Below are 19,705 nucleotides of genomic sequence, written 5' to 3' on the forward strand. Positions count from 1 at the left end.
CTTTCTTTTGCAACCTACGAGAAATGAATTTTATCGCTATTCCTGCCAGTCCTGAGACTCCGGCGCCTATTTCCATGCCGAGCACGATAGGCGCAGCGATTATAGTTGATAATAAACCGACACCGGCTACACCGAGTCCCATGCCAGCTGCTACAAGCGCGGTGTCAACTCCGTCCAGAGCATTCACGGCTCTGCGATACTTTTTATACAATCCAAGTCTCAACTCCCTATTCGATGTTTTATGTCGCTTATTTGATGTAATCGAAATCCATCAACAGTTTCCATCTTTTCAACTGCTTCATCGAGCGTAGGATATAAACTCATAGTGTATATTACATATATATAATAGTCTTTAATTGGTCTTGCTTAAATGTTTTGAGAGTATACATCAACCTTATCAAATGTATATTATATGGCAAGAATATCTTAGTAAGAGAAATACTACCACTTTTAATAATTTGGACCCCCTCGAGGGTTGCAACGGGCGATGCTCCGATATGAATAATGCTGCAACGTTGACGCTCGTGTTTCTTGAGCCATTTAATCGATAGACCTGGTAATATTTCGAAGGCATCTACCGGTGCATCTCCGAACAAGACTTCAATAATAAGAGTAGAAATATTAGGTATTGCACTCAAGTTAACTTTAATATCATCGAACTCAGCAACCAAATTTAATCTAACATTTTGGACTGCCGGATGACTATATAACATATGACCTGGGTCTTCTGGTAGGGGAGTGACTAACACACTTTCATTTTGATGGGATATAAGCCGCGAGTACGAGCCACTATTTATTATCTTAGTTAAATTATGTCCCTTACCCATCATCACATAAGGTGGGGTAATGACGATATTCAGTAGCCACTCGATGTTTGCTTCGACCATAGTCCATTTATTCTCGCCGTTCCGAGTAATATTGTATGAAGTGTTTTTAATGAATCTACTAACGTCGACATCGCTTAAATCTTCTAGATTACCCGTGAATGTAAATTCTTTCCGCTTGTATACATTATCGTGTAAGTGTAAAGCGTATAACTTACCATCGGTACCGGGTTTACCGAATCCTTCTGTGTCTCCGGGATCGGAAAGCGCAATTGTATTATAATGTCTTAGTGTTCCAGGGCCTGATGCATCAACCATTATTTATAATATGGAGTGTTACACTTAAGTATCCTATATGTACAGGTTGGTGTTTTACATCTAATATAGAAATTTTGAGGTCTGAAATAATACCCCACTTTAATTTTTTATATTGTAATGTTGAGAAAGATTCCGTTCTACCGCTATTATATTTTTCATTTTTCACTGGATCACATCTGAGCAGAGTTGAAGGACTTTCTAGTTGAATATTATTTGTCGTGCTTATTTGATCAAGATGGATGCACAACTCCTTATAGGGAACTAAATCGTGTAATGTATATCCATCAAATGATGACTTGACTAATGTTATTTCTCCTCTCCATCCAAGTGTAATTGCTAAGTATGTTGAAATCTTTACACCTTTTTTCCCAGCGTTCAAAATCAGTATCCCATTCGACTCATTTTGTGTGAGACTAATTCCATTAGGCTTAAAAATTTCATCATTGAGTGAACATATACTGTAATACCCATCAGGTATAATAATGGATTTGTCAATAACATTATAGTCGTTTTCATCTAATGTCCATATCTTATTATTATTTCTCGCAGCATTTATATTGGTCCACAGCGGATAAAACGTTACATCGCATAGGGCAACTTCAAGCTGACCATCCGAGTTATCGATAGTACGAAGCAGTTGAATAGACTGACCATTTGTTATTCCCGGGAGTGTAACATACATATTAAATATACAATGATACTATATCATAACTTAAATATGAAATCAACTTACATTACTAATCAATCGATTATAGTAACTGCCTCTGGTGCTGAATTTTTCGTTAAATTCCCCGATATCTTTAAAAATTACAGGGTCACGGCAACTAGCGATAAAATGGTGCACGATTGGTTTCACAATCCGATGCAATTTTGGCAGAATCAGTTAAACTTTGCCATATGGTGTGCCACAACGGGATGTGGCGTATCTCTTTATGCTCCAGGATTTGAACTGAATAAGTCCGTCATATTATTTCACGTGTACTATCAGATTAGACGTATACTTAAAGAAATTAGTGCTCCATTACCGCATGATCGAGCATGGAATTCCACAAATAATAATTATGATAGGTCCACTTATGAGCGTATTTGTCAGGAATTTAATATTTCTACGAGTAAAGATTGGCGTATTAAAGGAGCAAACCATGGCCTAGGTGTTCCTTACACAGGGGAAATATCCGTCAAAGAAGAAAGCGATTATGTATATAAAGAACTTAATAAAGTTCCAGTTGATTTTCCTAAGTTGTTGCGTACCAGAAAACTTTACTCAAGAATATTTGATTATCATAAAAAAAGACAGTGATTGGTATAAAGGCTGGGAACTTTATAGTAACGATTGGAGAGGGGATATTATGAGTTTTAAGAGTGGTTAAATTAATATTGTTACAAAATTTATACAAATGAACGATACCGCACAAACGCTTGGAATGAATTTCTTAATGATAAAACAGAAAATAATTTTACTAACCCAGGATTTGTAAGATTTAATGAATCTATAAGAACTTATGTATGGGCAATTCTCGGTGCACAATCGCAAACACGAACGTCCATTATCGGTTCTGGGACGGCGCTCGATGCGCAAAAACAGTTTGTCTCAAACGTGGAGGACGCCATTAATTCACCAGTTGACATACCATCGTCTATAAAGCGTTTTCAAGATGTATTACAGTACGCTCAATCCAAAGTGGACTACGTTTATGCGCCGGGACTATACATGTCTCCGAGTAATATGGAACTTAAGATCGGTCATGTGATAGGCTATAATAATAAAATTGTTATTGCTACCGATCAACAAAAACCAGGTATAAATTCAGATATTAACGTCGATTAATAACGCAAACAATCACAGGCGAAAAGGGAATAGTCAAGCCACAAACACCACATGTTTCACAACCATCTACTAACGCACAACCACAAGTGTCACCGCATATTGCGGCTAAAAATCAACAACATATCGATGAAAAAACAGCGCTTGTAGTGGGTGGAGTCGCGGTTGGTTTACTCATGATTTGGTTAAATAGTTCTTAGCGAACTGATTTGGTTAAATAGTTCTTAGCGGATACATACAACAGCCCTGCAATTGCTACAATCAGTGCCAACAAGTTTTGACTAAGCCAAGTGGTGGTCTTAGCTAATAAATTCAATAGCCAGGAAACAACACTCCCTATTATACCGGGAAGTGCGTCCGCGGCTTTCTCAGCGAGCTTTCCCAGTGCTGAACCTAATGATTTTAAATGCTTTTTTATCCACTCTTTTATACCATCCGACGTAGGTGGTGATCCGCCACCACCTGTGTCACAGGTTAACGAGAGAGTCAAAGTCGATATAATAAATCCCAACGCTGTTAAAATACTGGCAATGGTTATTCCCTGTTCTCTGAACAATGTTTTAATTTTATCGGCCAGTGTAGTGTCATCGTTGAGGACTTGATCGATAGTTTCTCGAATTAGACTGATTTGCGAACGAAGTGCCTTTCTATCACTGGAAGCTGCTTCGAGGCGGGCCGATCTTTCGTCTTCTAAATTACGCAATCTTTACGCTACGCGGCGTCTACTGAACTCTTCGCCCGCCTGTTCAAGTTTTGTTTTCTCGTAAGCTATATGCTTGTCGATTTCGGATATCTTGGTCGTATTATTCATGAGTTCTCCCTGCATTGTTCGCATTGCCTTGTCAAGACCTCGTAATTCCCTAAAACTAAACTCCGAGGATGGTACTTGTAACGTGGAATTATCGTAATAGGTATCTAAGATTTCTCCGAGTCCGTCCGAGGCCACCATCGAGGAAGCTTCCAAATTATCTGTGTTGTTAACGAGTTTATTACGCACAGTCCTAGGAACCTTAGTAGTCTTCGCGGAAAGCCGCAAGTAGTCCATAAAAACTAATTCATCACGAACAGTGCTGATATCGTGTTTACCTGCTATCGTAGACAAGGCTAGGGGCTTACGAGTACGATAATGCATAAGATCAATATCCGATTTGCAACGCAGTCGCAATATTCCTTTACTATCTATCTCAAACTTTGAATAGTCACGACCAATAGGACTATCATCTTTAAAGGTATCATAATAATCATCAACGGCTGGTTTCAAAAGTTCATCATTTACGGTTGGGTTCAAAAGTTCATCGTTAAGATTCATAAAGCTGGTTTCATCAGTATCTTCGATTGGATTCGGGTTATCTAAATAATCTAGATCAAAATCATCCATTTTTATATTAAACATAGGGTACATGTTTTCAATATAACAATGTCTTCGCAATACGGACGCAAGTTAAACCCACAACGTAGACTTTGAGATCCATTAGGGGTCAAGGCAATTCGTCAGTCTGTAACTATAACTAATAACCCGAGAACCATCGATCAGAATCAAACGCTTCTGGTTCGCTTTCTTAATCTCGGCACACACGATGTGTTAGTTCCCAGAACTGTCCGACTAGCATTTACAATTATTTTGACTTCTACCGACGTTAACAGGGAGCCCGTTCAGAACATAGGTCGTGCTATCGAAAATTGCGATTAAAATTAGCGGTAATGAGGTTTTGAGTATCGACGATAGCAATGTATACTATTGTTACATGGATCTCTGAAGAACAGATAAAGAGCGGGAAAACTTACAGTACCAAGGTATTTGTAATAAGAACACATTGAGACTGCGCGTAGGCGCTGATAATGGTGATAGTACCATCGTAAAAGATAAGGCCGTTGCCGACGCATTAGGTAACCGATTCTATGCCCTTTTATCAAGCATCCCTAGGCGATAGGTTAGAATACGAACTCACTTTTAATGACTACGGTAGAGTAATCAGAGCAGCTGAAGATGCTAGCTATTCCATTGACATTATCTCGCTGGAGTACGATATGATAACGGATCCCGAATTAGCCAGACAAATTCGTAACCATTATACAGGAAGTTAAGCCATTTTGTACGATCGCGTGCTGCGACACCGAAAGATCATGAGGAACAAAAAAGATACGATGTGGAATATCAATCTAAACGTCCCCACGAGGTCATTGAAGGGTATTTTATGTTGTTCGAGGACCCCTCCGATGCATTTAAAAGAAATACCGAGAAGTTCTACAATCCTAAGATTACAAAAGTAGAATTGACTATCGAGGGCGTTCCTAATCAACTATATAGCCAAGGAATGCTAGCGTATCACCAGTGGGATGAGATTAAAAAACTTCCTTCTATAAAACGTTCCCCGGAAGTTATTGCGGTCGCGAAAGAACTGTCTTTCAGGACTGTATCGATGGGTGAATACCTCACCACGAAGTATGCGCTATGGCTCGACATGCGAACAACGGACGATGACCAACTACACGGCAGTGGGAGGAGAATAGAAAATGCTAGCGAGGGTGTCACCATACAGATAACGAAGCTCCAGGAAACGGCTGGTAAATTAAACATATATTTGTACGTGATCATGGATGCGCAACTTAATATACAGAATGGAAGATTCGTGCAAGCAATCTTTTAATGATCTTTTACCTAAAGATCCGCACTGCGCTATCATATGCGGGCAAACGGGCTGCGGAAAAACAGCTTTTATTCTAGATATTTTACAAAGTCGTTATCTGGACGTTTTCGATCTTATTATTATTCTGTGCCCGACTATAAGCGTTAATAAAACATACCTATCGAGAGATTGGGTAATGAATGACGACGGGGTACACAGAGTCATATGTCACGAAAAATACAAAGGAGAATCAACCCTTTTCGTAATAGACGACTGCAGCGCGAGTAAAGAACTCACAAAAAAGAAAGATATGCTTTCGTATTTAGCATTCTCCGGACGGCATACTCAACAAAGCGTTTGGGTACTTACTCAAAAATACAACTCTGTCCTGAAAGATCTCAGAGAGCAAACCAAATGGGTAGCACTGTTTCATTTCAAAGATCGAGATTCATTCGAGGAATGTTTACGCGAAAATGATGTTATTTATACCAAGCCCGAACGAGATAAAGTCAGAAAACTGTTATCGGCAACGAAGCACTGTAAACTCGTATTAAAAACCGATCAACCAGCTGCTTATGCAATTGCTTAGCAAAATTATATCAAACTGTAGCAAAATTATAGCAAATATAGCAAAAATATGGCAAACATGTAGAAAATATAGCAAAATGTAGCAAATTGAACATTAGCGGTTAATATGACATAATGTGGTTCGAAATAATCATTCTTTCGCAACAGTTCATTATTACGGGATGTATTGGATATGTCATATTATATTATGTTAGACTTAAATATATCCTTAGGTATTACATTATGGGATGCGACGAACACATCGAACAAATGCTCAAAGAAGATCATGCAGATGCTGAAGTAGTTACAGATAAATTTTTAGATAAACATAGAGAAAGACTCGCGGCTTTGGTAGCCGGTGGAAAATGTTCCCAATATTTGGTAGAAAATTATACCATCGAAAAAATTGATAACATGACCGACGAAGAGATTAAAAAACTGTACGCGCATTACGAGTCTAGACTGGGAGCTACCATGACTAAAACGATAGGGTCGGCTATGTTACAACTATACACAGTCGTAGCTAGTACGTTTCTCCCTATCCCGGCAGAACATCGCATGTATTTATGCGAATCTGTAGAGAAAGACCCATTCATCGAACACGCTATAATTTCAGTGAGCTGTGAGTTTTATCATAGATACGGAATGTTCTTAGCTCCACTCACCACAGCTTTAATAACAGGTAGGTATTGTCAATTTAAACATACATGCCCACTTAATAATATAAAGAACGAAGTTCAAATAAATAGTGGAGACTTAACAGACACCACAACAGATTGTGAACGAAACTGCACAACAGATTGCGGAAACGCAACAACATGTGAACGAGGAACAACTAGTGAATGAGAAACCACCACATGTGAATGCACCACAAACACAAAAACTAGTAGGGCACTAGTAGGAGTTGCTGGTATAGCGGCTGTATGGTTCTTTTATAAGACCGGAGAAGAGAAAACATCACCCCCGCCGCAACAAGAAGTTCAATTAGAGGTTAGTCCTCATATAATGCTATAAGAAGCATGACTACTCCAGTTACAGACGGTAAAATGTTGGTAAACGCGACGTATCATTCAGCGGTGGTCACTGGCTTGGCCATTGGCTATGCTCGTATGGCTAAAATGATTACTAAAGCCACACCTCCCAAGCTAGATTTTAATGGTTATGACATCGGTATGATGGTTATGGATATTGGATTGGCTATGGCAACGAAGGATATGCTCATCAAACAAGGACTTATCCCGGAAGACATAATGAAGTAATTAAACATTTGAATATTTTATATTCATATACTATGGCATCAATTGCGATGATGGTCGGTGGAGCTGTTGTTAATGCTCTAGCTTTTTCGGGGAGTAATTATTTATTTTCCAGTATGAGGGAATCAAAAGAAGCTAAAGAAGCTGAAGAGGAGCGTAAACGACATAACAAAGCTTTAGAACAATACCAAGAAGCCCAGTCACAATGGCCCAGGTGCAGAATGGAGAGATTAGATTTTATTCATGAAGAAATGCGTAAGGAAGGACATTCAATTCAAACGTTTAAAGATGTCGAATCTGCCATGCACGAATACTTCCTCGTTTATGGGAAAAAACTTGACCCAATACCAAGACCAACAATGAGTCAGTTTTATACACCGTCAGAGGCTCAGAAAGACCGCGAGGTCGCATTTGTGTTAATGGGGTTGACTGCTGTATTGAGTGACAGCTGTGGCTACACATAAACCATGACCTAGTTAGGGGAGTCAGAGTGAAAGCAAATCTATAAATAGCGTTGGCTGACTGCCTAATCAATAGTGTAGATGTGATTTGCATTTAGACAAATGATATGATAGATGTATAAACCATGAATCATTGTAGATTTACACCCATTGGGAAAAAAACTATGTAACCGACGCTGTGTTGAAATTTACTGCGGTATACACAATTATTACATCAGGCGCGGAAACATTAACTATACATGTTCTGTATGCGGGATGGGGGTCAAAGGTCGTTATTGTTTATGTAAGGAACACGGTGCTGATAGGGTCAGGAACCAGATTATTTATGCTAGGAAGAGAGATTACATCAATGAGAGGAATAGGTTGGGGAGAATACGTATTTAGATATATGAAAAACAACCAATAGACATTTGTCTCATTTTGCATATACCATTCAACCACAATGGTTTTTGTCAGAGAGTTGAAGGCTATGGCAAAGCAACGTGGTCTACATGGATATTCTCGAATGAGAAAAGCTGAATTGATTACCTTACTTGGTTTGGAATACAACAAAGCCCAGACTGTTAGAGAACTCAAAGCTCAAGCGAGAAACAGTGGGCTGAGAGGTTATTCTCGAATGAGAAGAGCTGAATTGATCGCTTTACTAGATAATAATGATGTTGAACATAATAATAATAATGTTGATATTGATAATGATGTTGAGAATAAACAACAAGAATTAATATTTGTACCCACATCCGCCGGCGTTGGTAAATATCTAAGAGGTTGGAACATGGATATTAATTCCAACATGGATGTTAACGATATTAAGCCAATCATATCGAGTAAAATAAACGAGGAGTTAGATGATTTACATAGTATAAAATACCAGCTGACGATTAAAATGTTATTGAGTAAAAGTAACACAGACGATAGCACCGAATATACCGAACCATATTTCCGAAGCAATCAAGAAGTTATAACCGAATCCGATACTATAAACGCATCATTAGATACATCAATTCAGAGAATACAGGAAACTTTAGAATGTTGGACTAATAGAGGTTCTGGTTTGGGTGTGGATAAAATCGATAGTTTATATTTAGATATAGCAAATTATATGCCCTTCAAAGGTGGATCTTATATAGATTTACCCCCGTATTATAAGAAGAAAAAAAGCCATAATTAACGTAAAAAATAAATCTGATGACTGTTTAAGAATGATGATAAGATCTGCATTGTTCCCCGTAGACAAGCATCCGGATAGACCTTCTAGCTATCCCCAAAACGATGGACTCAACTTCGATGGTATAGACGAACCTACACCAATATCACAAATTGATAAGGTGGAAAAGCAAAATAATTTAGCTATAAATGTTTTCGGACATTCTAAAGGAATTGTTGTACACAGGATAGGCTCCGCTCCGGAACATATTCCCAGAATCAATTCATTTCTGATCGAAAAAGATGGAAAATATCATTATACGTGGATAAAGAGTTTAAACAGGCTATTATACGATCAAACAAAACATGCTAGAAAGAAATATTTCTGGGAAAGATGCCTACATGGGAACAGCAGACAAGATCTATTAGAAGCGCATAAAGAAGACTGCAGAGGTGTTAGACAGACCGCTATCAGGATCGATATGCCTAAAGAGGGAAAAAATATATTAAAATTTGAACATTATTGTAATCAAATGCCAGTACTGTACGTAATTTACATCGACTTCGTAGCGCTTATCAAACCCATAGAAAATACCAACCAAGATAATAATCAAGATAGTAGTTTTATGTACAAAACTCAAAAACATATTCCTTGTGGGTTTGGATATATAGTTGTAAGGTATGATGGGAAAACAAACACTCCCATGATTTACAGAGGTCCCGATGCAGCGGGAAAGTTCCTAGAATATCTACAAAATGAAGAGAGAATAATCAGGGAAAAATTATCATGTAAGAAACCGATGTGTATGACGAGGGATGATTGGAGGGCCCATAAGAAGTCAACGAGTTGTCATGTTTGTAATAAACCCCTGAATGGGGATTCCGTAAGAGATCATTGTCACGCCATGGGTAATTATCGGGGAGCCGCGCATAATGAGTGTAACTTGAAACTAAAAATGAATTCTCAAACAATACCCATCTCCGTTGTGTTTCATAACCTTAGGGGATACAATTCATATCTCATTATGCAAGCTATCTAAAAGACCGACGGCGGTTTAACGTGCATTCCTAATAATAATAATAATGACTAAACCTATACATTATAGGGACAAGGATGGGAAATCTAGAATAAAGCAAAGTAATGGGCTTAGATTCATAGACTCCGTACAGTTTCTGTTATCTTCCCTGGACAATTTAGCTAATGCGAACAATCCCGATGACTTCGCGATAACAAATCAATATACCGATAAGATAACTCGTCATTTGTTGCTGAGAAAAGGTGTATATCCTTACGAATATATGGATGATTGGTCTAGATTCGAAGAAACTGAATTACCACCCCTTGAATCATTCTATAGTAACTTAACAGAACCTAAAATAATAGATGCCGATTACGAACACGCTCTGACGGTCTGGGATAAATTAGGTTGTAAGAATTTAGGCGATTATCACGATCTGTACTTAAAAACCGATGTACTGTTACTCGCCGATATATTCGAGATATTTAGAAAGACATGTTTAAAACAATACGGCTTGGACCCGGCATGGTACCATTCCAGTCCCGGACTATCGTGGGATGCATTGTTGAAGAAGACCGGCGTAGAACTAAAACTACTCACAGATTACGATATGCACTTGTTTATTGAGAAAGGATTAAGAGGTGGTATATCGATGGCAGCGAAAAGGTATTCTAAGGCTAATAATAAATTAGTGGAAGGATACGATCCGAGTAAACCCGACACGCACATATTATATCTCGACGCTAACAATTTGTACGGATGGGCATTACCCACAGGTGGTTTTGAGTGGGTCGATGATGTCAATGTGAATAATATCCATAATAATGATGAGAATAAAGGGTACATACTTGAAGTTGACTTGGAATATCCAAGTTCCTTACATAAAGACCATAACAGTTATCCGCTAGCTCCCGAAAGATTAATGGTTAATAAAGATTGGATGTCGGAATATCAACACTCCTTGATGGGTAATACTAGGTAAGCTAACGTAGAAAAACTCTTACCAAATTTGATGGATAAGACAAAATATATAGTTCACTACAGAAATCTCCAGTTGTATCTATCGTTAGGTATGAAACTGAAGAAAATACACAGAGTTCTAAAGTTTGATCAAAGCCCTTGGATGGAGCCCTATATAAGGTTGAACACAGATTTAAGAAAGATAGCTACCAGCGATTTCGTAAAGAATCTATATAAGCTCATGAATAACTCAGTATTTGGTAAAACTATGGAGAATCTAAGGAAGCGTGTTGATGTTAAATTAGTCAGATCTAATGAGGAAGAAAGACTCAGGAAACTTATAGCCAGTCCGGCTTTTAACAGAAGCAAGATATTCCATAACGACTTAGCCGCGTCGCATATGCAGAAGAGTAATATAAAATTCAACAGACCGGTGTACGTCGGTATGAGTATTCTCGACTTGTCAAAACACTTAATGTATGACTTTTATTACAACAAACTTAAGAAGCAATACGGTGATAGATGCGAGGTGTTATATACCGACACAGATTCTTTGTTGATGGAAATACAAACCGAGGATGTGTATAAAGATATGGAAGAAAAAATAGATATGTGCGACACGAGCGATTACCCAAAAGATAATCCACTGCACAGCGTAGTAAATAAAAAGGTGTTAGGTAAGATGAAGGATGAATGTGCTGGGACTCCTATAGCGGAATTATGTAGGATTAAGATCTAAGATGTATTCTGTAAGGAAGTCCGATAATGGAGAGATAAGAAAAGCTAAGGGCGTTCAGAAGTATGTGGTAAAAAAGCATATCAAACACGAACAGTATAAAGAAGCATTATTCAATGGTAGAACGTTCAAACACGAGATGAACTCTTTAAGAAGTTACAATCATAGGATATATGGATTAAGAATGAACAAGACATCATTATCCCCCTTAGATACAAAGAGATGTATTGATAATGATGGTTTAACTACCTATGCTTATGCTTATGGTTATGGTGGTAATACCGTACCGTCAGGAACTATGAACAACTCTTCTCGTACAAATGCCCTACCCGGTCCGTCTTGAAGATAATAAAGAATAGGCTCTCCTTCTTTCGTAACCAATCAATTAATGTTATATGTCTTAAGGGACCATATGGGATGGGTTGCGCGACATAGGCCTCCTTCGAGTTCACCTTCGAGTTCTTTAACCAATCCTTGGCCACATCTTTAGATATCCTTAGCCGCGGTGGCTAATTTTTTTATTGCTCCTACACCTTTCCAATATCCTCGTGGGCTATAGTAAATTTTATTCATTATCAATTAATATTGATGTTTCTTTTAATACGACTCATGACTATCAATGAATCGCATGATCATTTTGGCATAAAAAATTCCATCTGTAGTAGCAGTATAGGTATATAAATCCAGCTCCAGTGGAAGTGGTCCAGAACCATCATTACCTATACTACTAAAACGTCAGATTTACCTTTTTCATGGAACTCTATCTATTCCAATTTTTTTTAAAGTCTCTATTCATAAAATGTAAGCTTATGGGTAGAGATATGTGAAGCCACAACATTAGGTAAATTCTAATTACTGTTAGTAAGCCTGTCGACTTGACTAAATGGGGATGCTGTATACACATGCTGTATAAATGGGGACATTCACCAGACACTGTACAATGACTGAGCATGCATGTCTTAATTAGAACACTGTTAACACATCCTTCTGACAAATCCTGGATGAATTGGGACACTCTGTACAGTGTCCTGGCCTGTCTAACACAGGACACACAGACAAATTGGGACAAAGGTGTGTCCCTATTATGGCTACAAAAATCACATTTGGTGTATTCAAAGATGTAGCATATTGAAACAATAAACAAGGGTCACAAGGGTGTCTCCTCTTTGGAACTGTAAATAGAATAGACTCCGTGCGTGTGAGGTTTCATGCCGCAGTTTAACATGAATTCCCCACTAGGACACAGTATACTGACTCTGAGCTGACCACAACAAGTACCATCTTGGTATGACATGGCCAGGGATCAAACCCACAACTTTCCATTCACAAGGCAGATGCTCTATCCACTAAGGCCACAGAGGCGGTCTTTGAATAACAAGAAGCTGCATTGATGAACCTGATGAGCATTGGGGATAGAGCTTCAAGGATATAACTACTCAGTGAGACGCATATTTACCATGCTGGTTGTGTAGAAACCCTTTATTCTTGTAGGCAATTCTTCAAGATAACTAAACGGCTTTCTTCATTGGGGCCCAAGCTTATTGGCCTATTGCTGTGTGGTACCCTGTCCAAGCTTGAAGCGACAAAGGCTTCATTCTACATCACCTGACCTGAAAAGCTTTATGTTCTTCTGGGTCTGCAGAGGCGACTGAGTCTTCTTTAAGTCAGCCATCTCTGCTGAAATGACCAAAAGCTCTGGTCAAATATGGCCTGCATCGCCTCTTGCTTTCTAACATGGTAGGAGGTGGGTGTGGCGTCTGATTGTGTTTATGACTGGTCTCCAAGAATGGTGCACGATGTCTGGAGATCTTCCTGTCCCCTTTGTGGCTTCTGGATGGGACATCTGGGTACTGATCCCTACTGAACCTGCACTGGACCATCTGTTTTGCAGCCTCCTTCCTGTTAGATTTTACCAGGACTTCGCTACCTTGGAAAACACCTCCGTAGAAACATGAGCCCTGAGGTTACCTAATATCCTCCATGCATCTCCTAGGTCTGCACCTTCAACAAAGCTTGTGTGGATCCACAGCGATCATGAAGTGACCACACTTCTTGACGGAAGATGATGTTGATGGGGTCAGCAGCTCCCAGTCAATCCCAAAACACACTTCTACCCCAGAAGCTATGGAACTATGAGTTACTAAGGTGAGCTAAAAAGGTACCTATCTTCTTCATCTGGATGTCAGGATAATAATAATCCTAATCTTTGTTATACCAATGATCAAATGTAGTGACAACTTCCAAATGTAATGTGCTATGTCACAAGCACACGCAGAAAAGAAGTGAGGTTGTCCTGCCTTATGCATGCACATGAAGTACAGGTAGCAAGATACTATTAATTGCATACCAGATTATCACCATATTCAAACAAAATGACCACTACGTGAATAAACCTTTTTCTTTAAATCTGCAGGAAAGGCACTGTAGTTGCAAACATACTTCACAAATGGGCTTCACTGTGATCTCATACTTACAATCAGATCAGAGCCATGTCACTTGGATGAAATGTACCAAGTTTCACTGATGCTTAATGAAACTATTTACAAGATATTTCACAATTGTAATGACCTTTAACATGAGCATTTGTGACCTTGACATTGTACACAATTGTGACACATGATAGGTATTGAATTAATTAAAAGCACTCTTAATTGTTTTATGTGACATATTTGGAGATCATTGGAATGAGACCTTGCCCTGAGATCATGTTTACAAAGTTTTATCAAATTCACATCATATAAATCCTCAAACTATTGCATACCCAAGTTTTTCTAAAGCCTAATTCTCATTGATTGACCTTGACCTTCAACATGATCCAATTAAATGCAAGAACATATTACTTGTTCCAATCTTAGATGGTGTTACAATCATGAACAAAGTCTATAAATACCACAACATACAGCAGTTATTTTATGTCAAAGTGACTTGACATTTGACATGGCCATGACATGTTACCATGTTACTTAGTCCATTAAAACTGATTTAAAAATGTTGGGTTTCATAACGAACAAGCATGAAATACTCACATCCCCCGCCAATATGACATGTCGGGTGTGTGCAATGCATTAGCTCCTGTGAACTATGTTCACTGGGCCTTTTTGTAAAGAAATATAGTATGTTTTTCAAGATCTGCTCCGGAAACGAGGACTATCGCCATTTTCAGTCTAAATCAAAGTCGTTGCCATGTAAACTCAAAAAATAACTTTTTTTAAAATCACAAACTATCAAAAGGCACCAGTTCACCACTAAATCTATGTGCCATGTTTGGTGAAGAAATATGGTACGGTTTTCAAGATCTGCTCCGGAAACGAGGACTACCACCATTTTCAGTCTAAATCAAAGTCGCTGCATGGAAACTCGAAAAATAACTTTTTTTAAAATCCCAAACTATCAAAAGGCACCAGTTTACCACTAGATCTATCTATGGTACGGTTTTCAAGATCTGCTCTGGAAACTAAATGTGACGGACGGATGGATGGACGGACAGAAGGACGGACGGACGGCACACATTGTCTTTTCTTGTCTTTCAAGTTTAAGTTGATTATGTGTTGCAGTATCACAGAATGTCGACAAATTAGAATCTTAAATGATGGCGCTACAAACCTCTTATTTTTCTTTCGGATGTAATCCTTCTCAGACAGATTCACCAGATATATGACAGGTTTTGCTGTTAGATATAGACACTTGTTTAATTCCTCAATCTGAAAAGATAAACAAAAATAGTGCACTGTAAATCTTTTAATTAATGCAAACGTGAATTAAATGTGAAAAATGAAAGTGGTCTTTATTCACATGAAACTTTGCATTTATGTCTCCAAAAGGACTATCAACAATAAGACGGCCTCACTACACACTTTGTATGCCAGAAATACTAACTTGAATATAAACACAAACACAGTTTATTGAGCAGCAGTTGCAACTAGTATAACAATGTCATTCAAAGAATAGGAATTACACAATAGGCATCCAATGAGTTATCACTGCTGGGGTCGAGAGTTCTACCCACTCATGTCAAACTAGGCATCACTGACCACTCCAGCAGTCCATACAGATGCCACCACAGCAACACTGCGTCAAAGGCCGACACAACCCAACATGCACTGATAGACTTTACCACTCCCCTCAGATCTATAGCCTTTGTCTTGTCATCTGCCTTCAAGTTTGTTGACACCTTCTCCGCATACCAATCACTGAACTGTTGCTGGTTCAATTATTTTATTGCCTTTGAAATTCCTTTAAGATAGTCAACAGAATAAACATATAAACTGTGAGTTCTTTTTAGGAAAACATTGTTTATTGTTGGTGTGGAAGTGCTCTACTCAGCGCTAATAAGTGGTGCTATTTGTTGTTTGACAGGATTAAGGTAAGGATAAGTATCATTCCACTGGGGATTGGGTGGATGGTGTTGCATTTTTGGCTTGGGATCAGCAGTCGTATTAATTTGGAGACACATTAATTCAAAGATTTACAGTGTATATTAAAAATTTACTATGTTTTCCAAATAAATACTGAGGAAACAGAAAACTTCAGAGAAGAAGTTTACAGTGTCATCTAAAGGGGCAATTCCCCGGGACTGGTTGTTGCCTTCGTTATTGTTTTTTCCCAGTGAGTACCCGGATGTAAAGCAGAAATCTAGACTAGTTCGCGACCTCTGCTGCGCCATTCGTAAGCGCATTAGTCACTTTTATGGGTAGTAATAAGGGCGTATGGTCACATTGATCAACAAAATGAAATACAGTTTTCGAAATAATAAGGATATGTGGGTATCTTTGTGGGTAGCATCGGTAATGGTGACGATGTTTTGATGAGTCACTTGCGTGGTAATTTTGCGATTTTCGTTTACACTATTTACACAAAGTAAATATTTCACCTGAGCATTGCTTTTTTTATAGTGTGTATATTTTTTTACTGTCAAAATGTGTAACAAATTTATTAAACGTCTAAATATTCAGTTATTTTACAAAGTGGCTGAAAAACATTTCAATCTGTATTATTATGATAACGAATTCCAAACATTTTGATGTTTAATGTCATCACCAAGAGACTGAAAATGTTACGTTGAAAAGTACATTTCTATGTTGTTTGGCTTCTAATCCTACATAATAATCTGTTGTGATGTTTGTAGGCCCTTTTGATCGTCTTAATCAATCCGGATAGATTTTTTAGTCAAAATGACTGAAATATTTACACATTTTATGAATTGCCTGAGAGAATCACATTTTACAAATTGACGGTAATATATACTCGCTTACAAAGGAAAAGGCCTATGAAAACAACATCTATCGCGCATTGAAGAATTTCCCAACCAAGAATCGGTTCAAATGAAGGAAAACAAAATGCAAATACCATAATTACAACCTAACAAATTTATGTGTATAAATTTTAGGCAGCTTCCTTGTTCGAGGAATGTATCCGTGAATATCCACACAAAGGAACAATATCTCACTCGTCTGCAGCTGTACAAAGAAACTTATTCGATGTCACGTGTGTCTGTAACAATCGAATATTTTAAAAGATATATATCGTTTCCGGATATTATAACCCGTATTCGTTTCTCAACTGATCACTTGGATTGTTTCAGGTGTTTCACATAGGTGTCAAGTCTCAAGGGTCGGCTGGGAAAGCCCACGTGACAACTAGTCTCATAACGTCCACGGTTCCTAGAAAATCCATTGAGTGATAGATACCAATGATCAATCAATCAACGTATTATCAGTTAACCCTTTGAACAAAGTATGTTGTTTTTACATCGGCACTTCACGCCATGATATGAGTGTATTCCCTTTGTTTTAGTAAACCTAGACATGTAAACACTCACTTTTGACATATCCACTGTGCAAGATAACAGTGATTAATCAATCAACGTATTTTCTGTTAATCCTTTGATGGCTAGGAACGATCCGTTGATTTACAAAAAAAAGTAAATCAACTGATCATTCATCTCTTGCTTGGCTGCCACGTGCATATTACATAAGACACATTTCACCTCACTTCAAACCTGGATTTAGATTGAATAATTACCCCAGACACAATAAATGCCAAATGGGAACCTTTGTCAGGTAATCTAAGTGGTGCTACCACTAATTGTACCTGTAATAAATTCATTAACTGAGCATCAAGTGAATGACGACAAATACACAAGTGTAGGGTTATACGAGAAAACGTGGATGAAAACACGGGAGTAGTAATCGTATTATCGATGCAATCCGAAATCCGAAAATGCTTTCACTGCATGGATACTTTTTTAAAGTATTAAACTATAACCATCTTGGGTATTTCCAAATGACGACAACCGATGAGCTCCGCCGTTCTTTTTGTCTGTTTTTTTAGGCTGAAGAAATTATTTAACATGCGCCCTTTGTCGAATCTTTATAGATCACAGTTAACCAATCAGTGTTTATGCAAAAATGCGTAAAACAAATATTGCCTCCAGCCTCCATGTTTACTTAGCTGTCCTTGCAGACGGTAGCCCAGTCTCTGGTCACGCTCAGTTGCGTTGCGTATCATCCGGGTACACACGGGGGAAAAAACAATAACAAAGGCAACAACCAGTCCGGGGAATTGCGTTAGATCAGTGCCCCTTTAAGCATTTTGAGAAAATATGAAAGCATGGTCAAAACAAGGTCAAATTTTAAAATATTGCAATAAAACAGAGCAAATATGTTGAGCCCATTAACAAACTAGTAGTTACCTCATTTCATTTAAGAATTGTTATTCATTTTTTGTGCATGCGACAAAGGATAACAGTCACAAATTGTATTAAATTGCAAAGCGATTTTATGCAAAATTGGTGACTTATACTTTGATGCATGCACAAAAAATAAAAAACAATTCTTATAATTACAAAATCAACCTTTATCTGATATTTTACTCTATTTTATCAGGTTTGTTGACAAATTTGATCATTTCACTTCACATAGTAACATGCGCAAGAATACATGAATACAACTTTATCGCAACATCATAAAGTAACAAACAAGTGTTTTCGCAAGAGTAAACAATTTATTGAATGGATACCCAAATACTATATCGTTTGGATAAATGCTTTACTTTCACCGATATCATACCTGAGCCAGAAACACTTCAAACCTATTTGTTTTTGGAAGGGACTATATTAATGACATCCTATCCCAGCATGGCAGTGACAGCAAGCAATGGAGAAGCAGCTAACATTGTAATTTCAAACATGGTTCATGTAATTAGCTAACAGGCAGTTTTCAAAATTTTAATTCATCAAAATTTGTGAATGTTTTTCTTCGATGAATGCACAAAAAATGAAAAACAATTATAAAATGGATCTTTAAAAAGTTGCTTGAAAAAAATCAATATTGGTATTCCTGAAGAGAATTCCCGACATCAAGCTATTTAAAGACATAAACAAGGTCAAAGTTATTTGAAAAATAGTTCTGTCACTTCCTGGAAAATGTGTATATATGTTGTATAAATCCATGTTTACGGGAGCTCTCGATCAATCAGAACTGCATTTTATTTTCAGTGAAACGTTCAGCCCTCAAGTAAGAGTGAGTTATAATTAAAATTCAGCATTATTTCAGCCATATACTGACTCAAGTAAGGAAAATGTGACTGTTCATTGGATATATACTCAACAACAAAAGTTCCTGTGACACCAATATTTTAGTGTATTTTTCAAAAAAGTAAAGTTTGGTTTTCAATATTGTAGTACATGTATGGAATCAAGTCACAAAAACGTAACTGCTACAGAAAAGCATACATCCCATGCAAAAGTTGACTTTTATTCAAGCCCAATGGGTATATAAACATGTGCATTAACGTCATTCCATATGCATAGTTTAGCATCGTGCTGACAACAACCACTCAGAAAAACAACAAAATTACACAATTATTCAACATTACGAAATTCCACGCCTGTCCAAAAATGAGCGTCTGCGAGCCATTGGTATTGGTATTGGTAAGCAGGATCGAGTCAACGTGATGTTGCAAGACAATT

General features: G+C 37.8%; 1 protein-coding gene across 1 annotated transcript in view; it reads right to left on the bottom strand.

Annotated features, from left to right (window-relative positions):
* Window positions 1-19,705, bottom strand: part of LOC139463731 (obg-like ATPase 1) — a 327,895-nt gene that overhangs the window by 100,950 nt on the left and 207,240 nt on the right. The window contains exon 8 of the mRNA XM_071244980.1: window positions 15,340-15,437. Coding sequence (XP_071101081.1) covers window positions 15,340-15,437 — 98 coding nt within the window. The remainder of the gene's footprint in view (window positions 1-15,339; window positions 15,438-19,705) is intronic.

This window comes from Haliotis cracherodii, unplaced genomic scaffold (assembly GCF_022045235.1).
Source record: "Haliotis cracherodii isolate W230 unplaced genomic scaffold, xgHalCrac1.p SCAF_16, whole genome shotgun sequence".
Lineage (NCBI taxonomy): Eukaryota > Metazoa > Mollusca > Gastropoda > Lepetellida > Haliotidae > Haliotis > Haliotis cracherodii.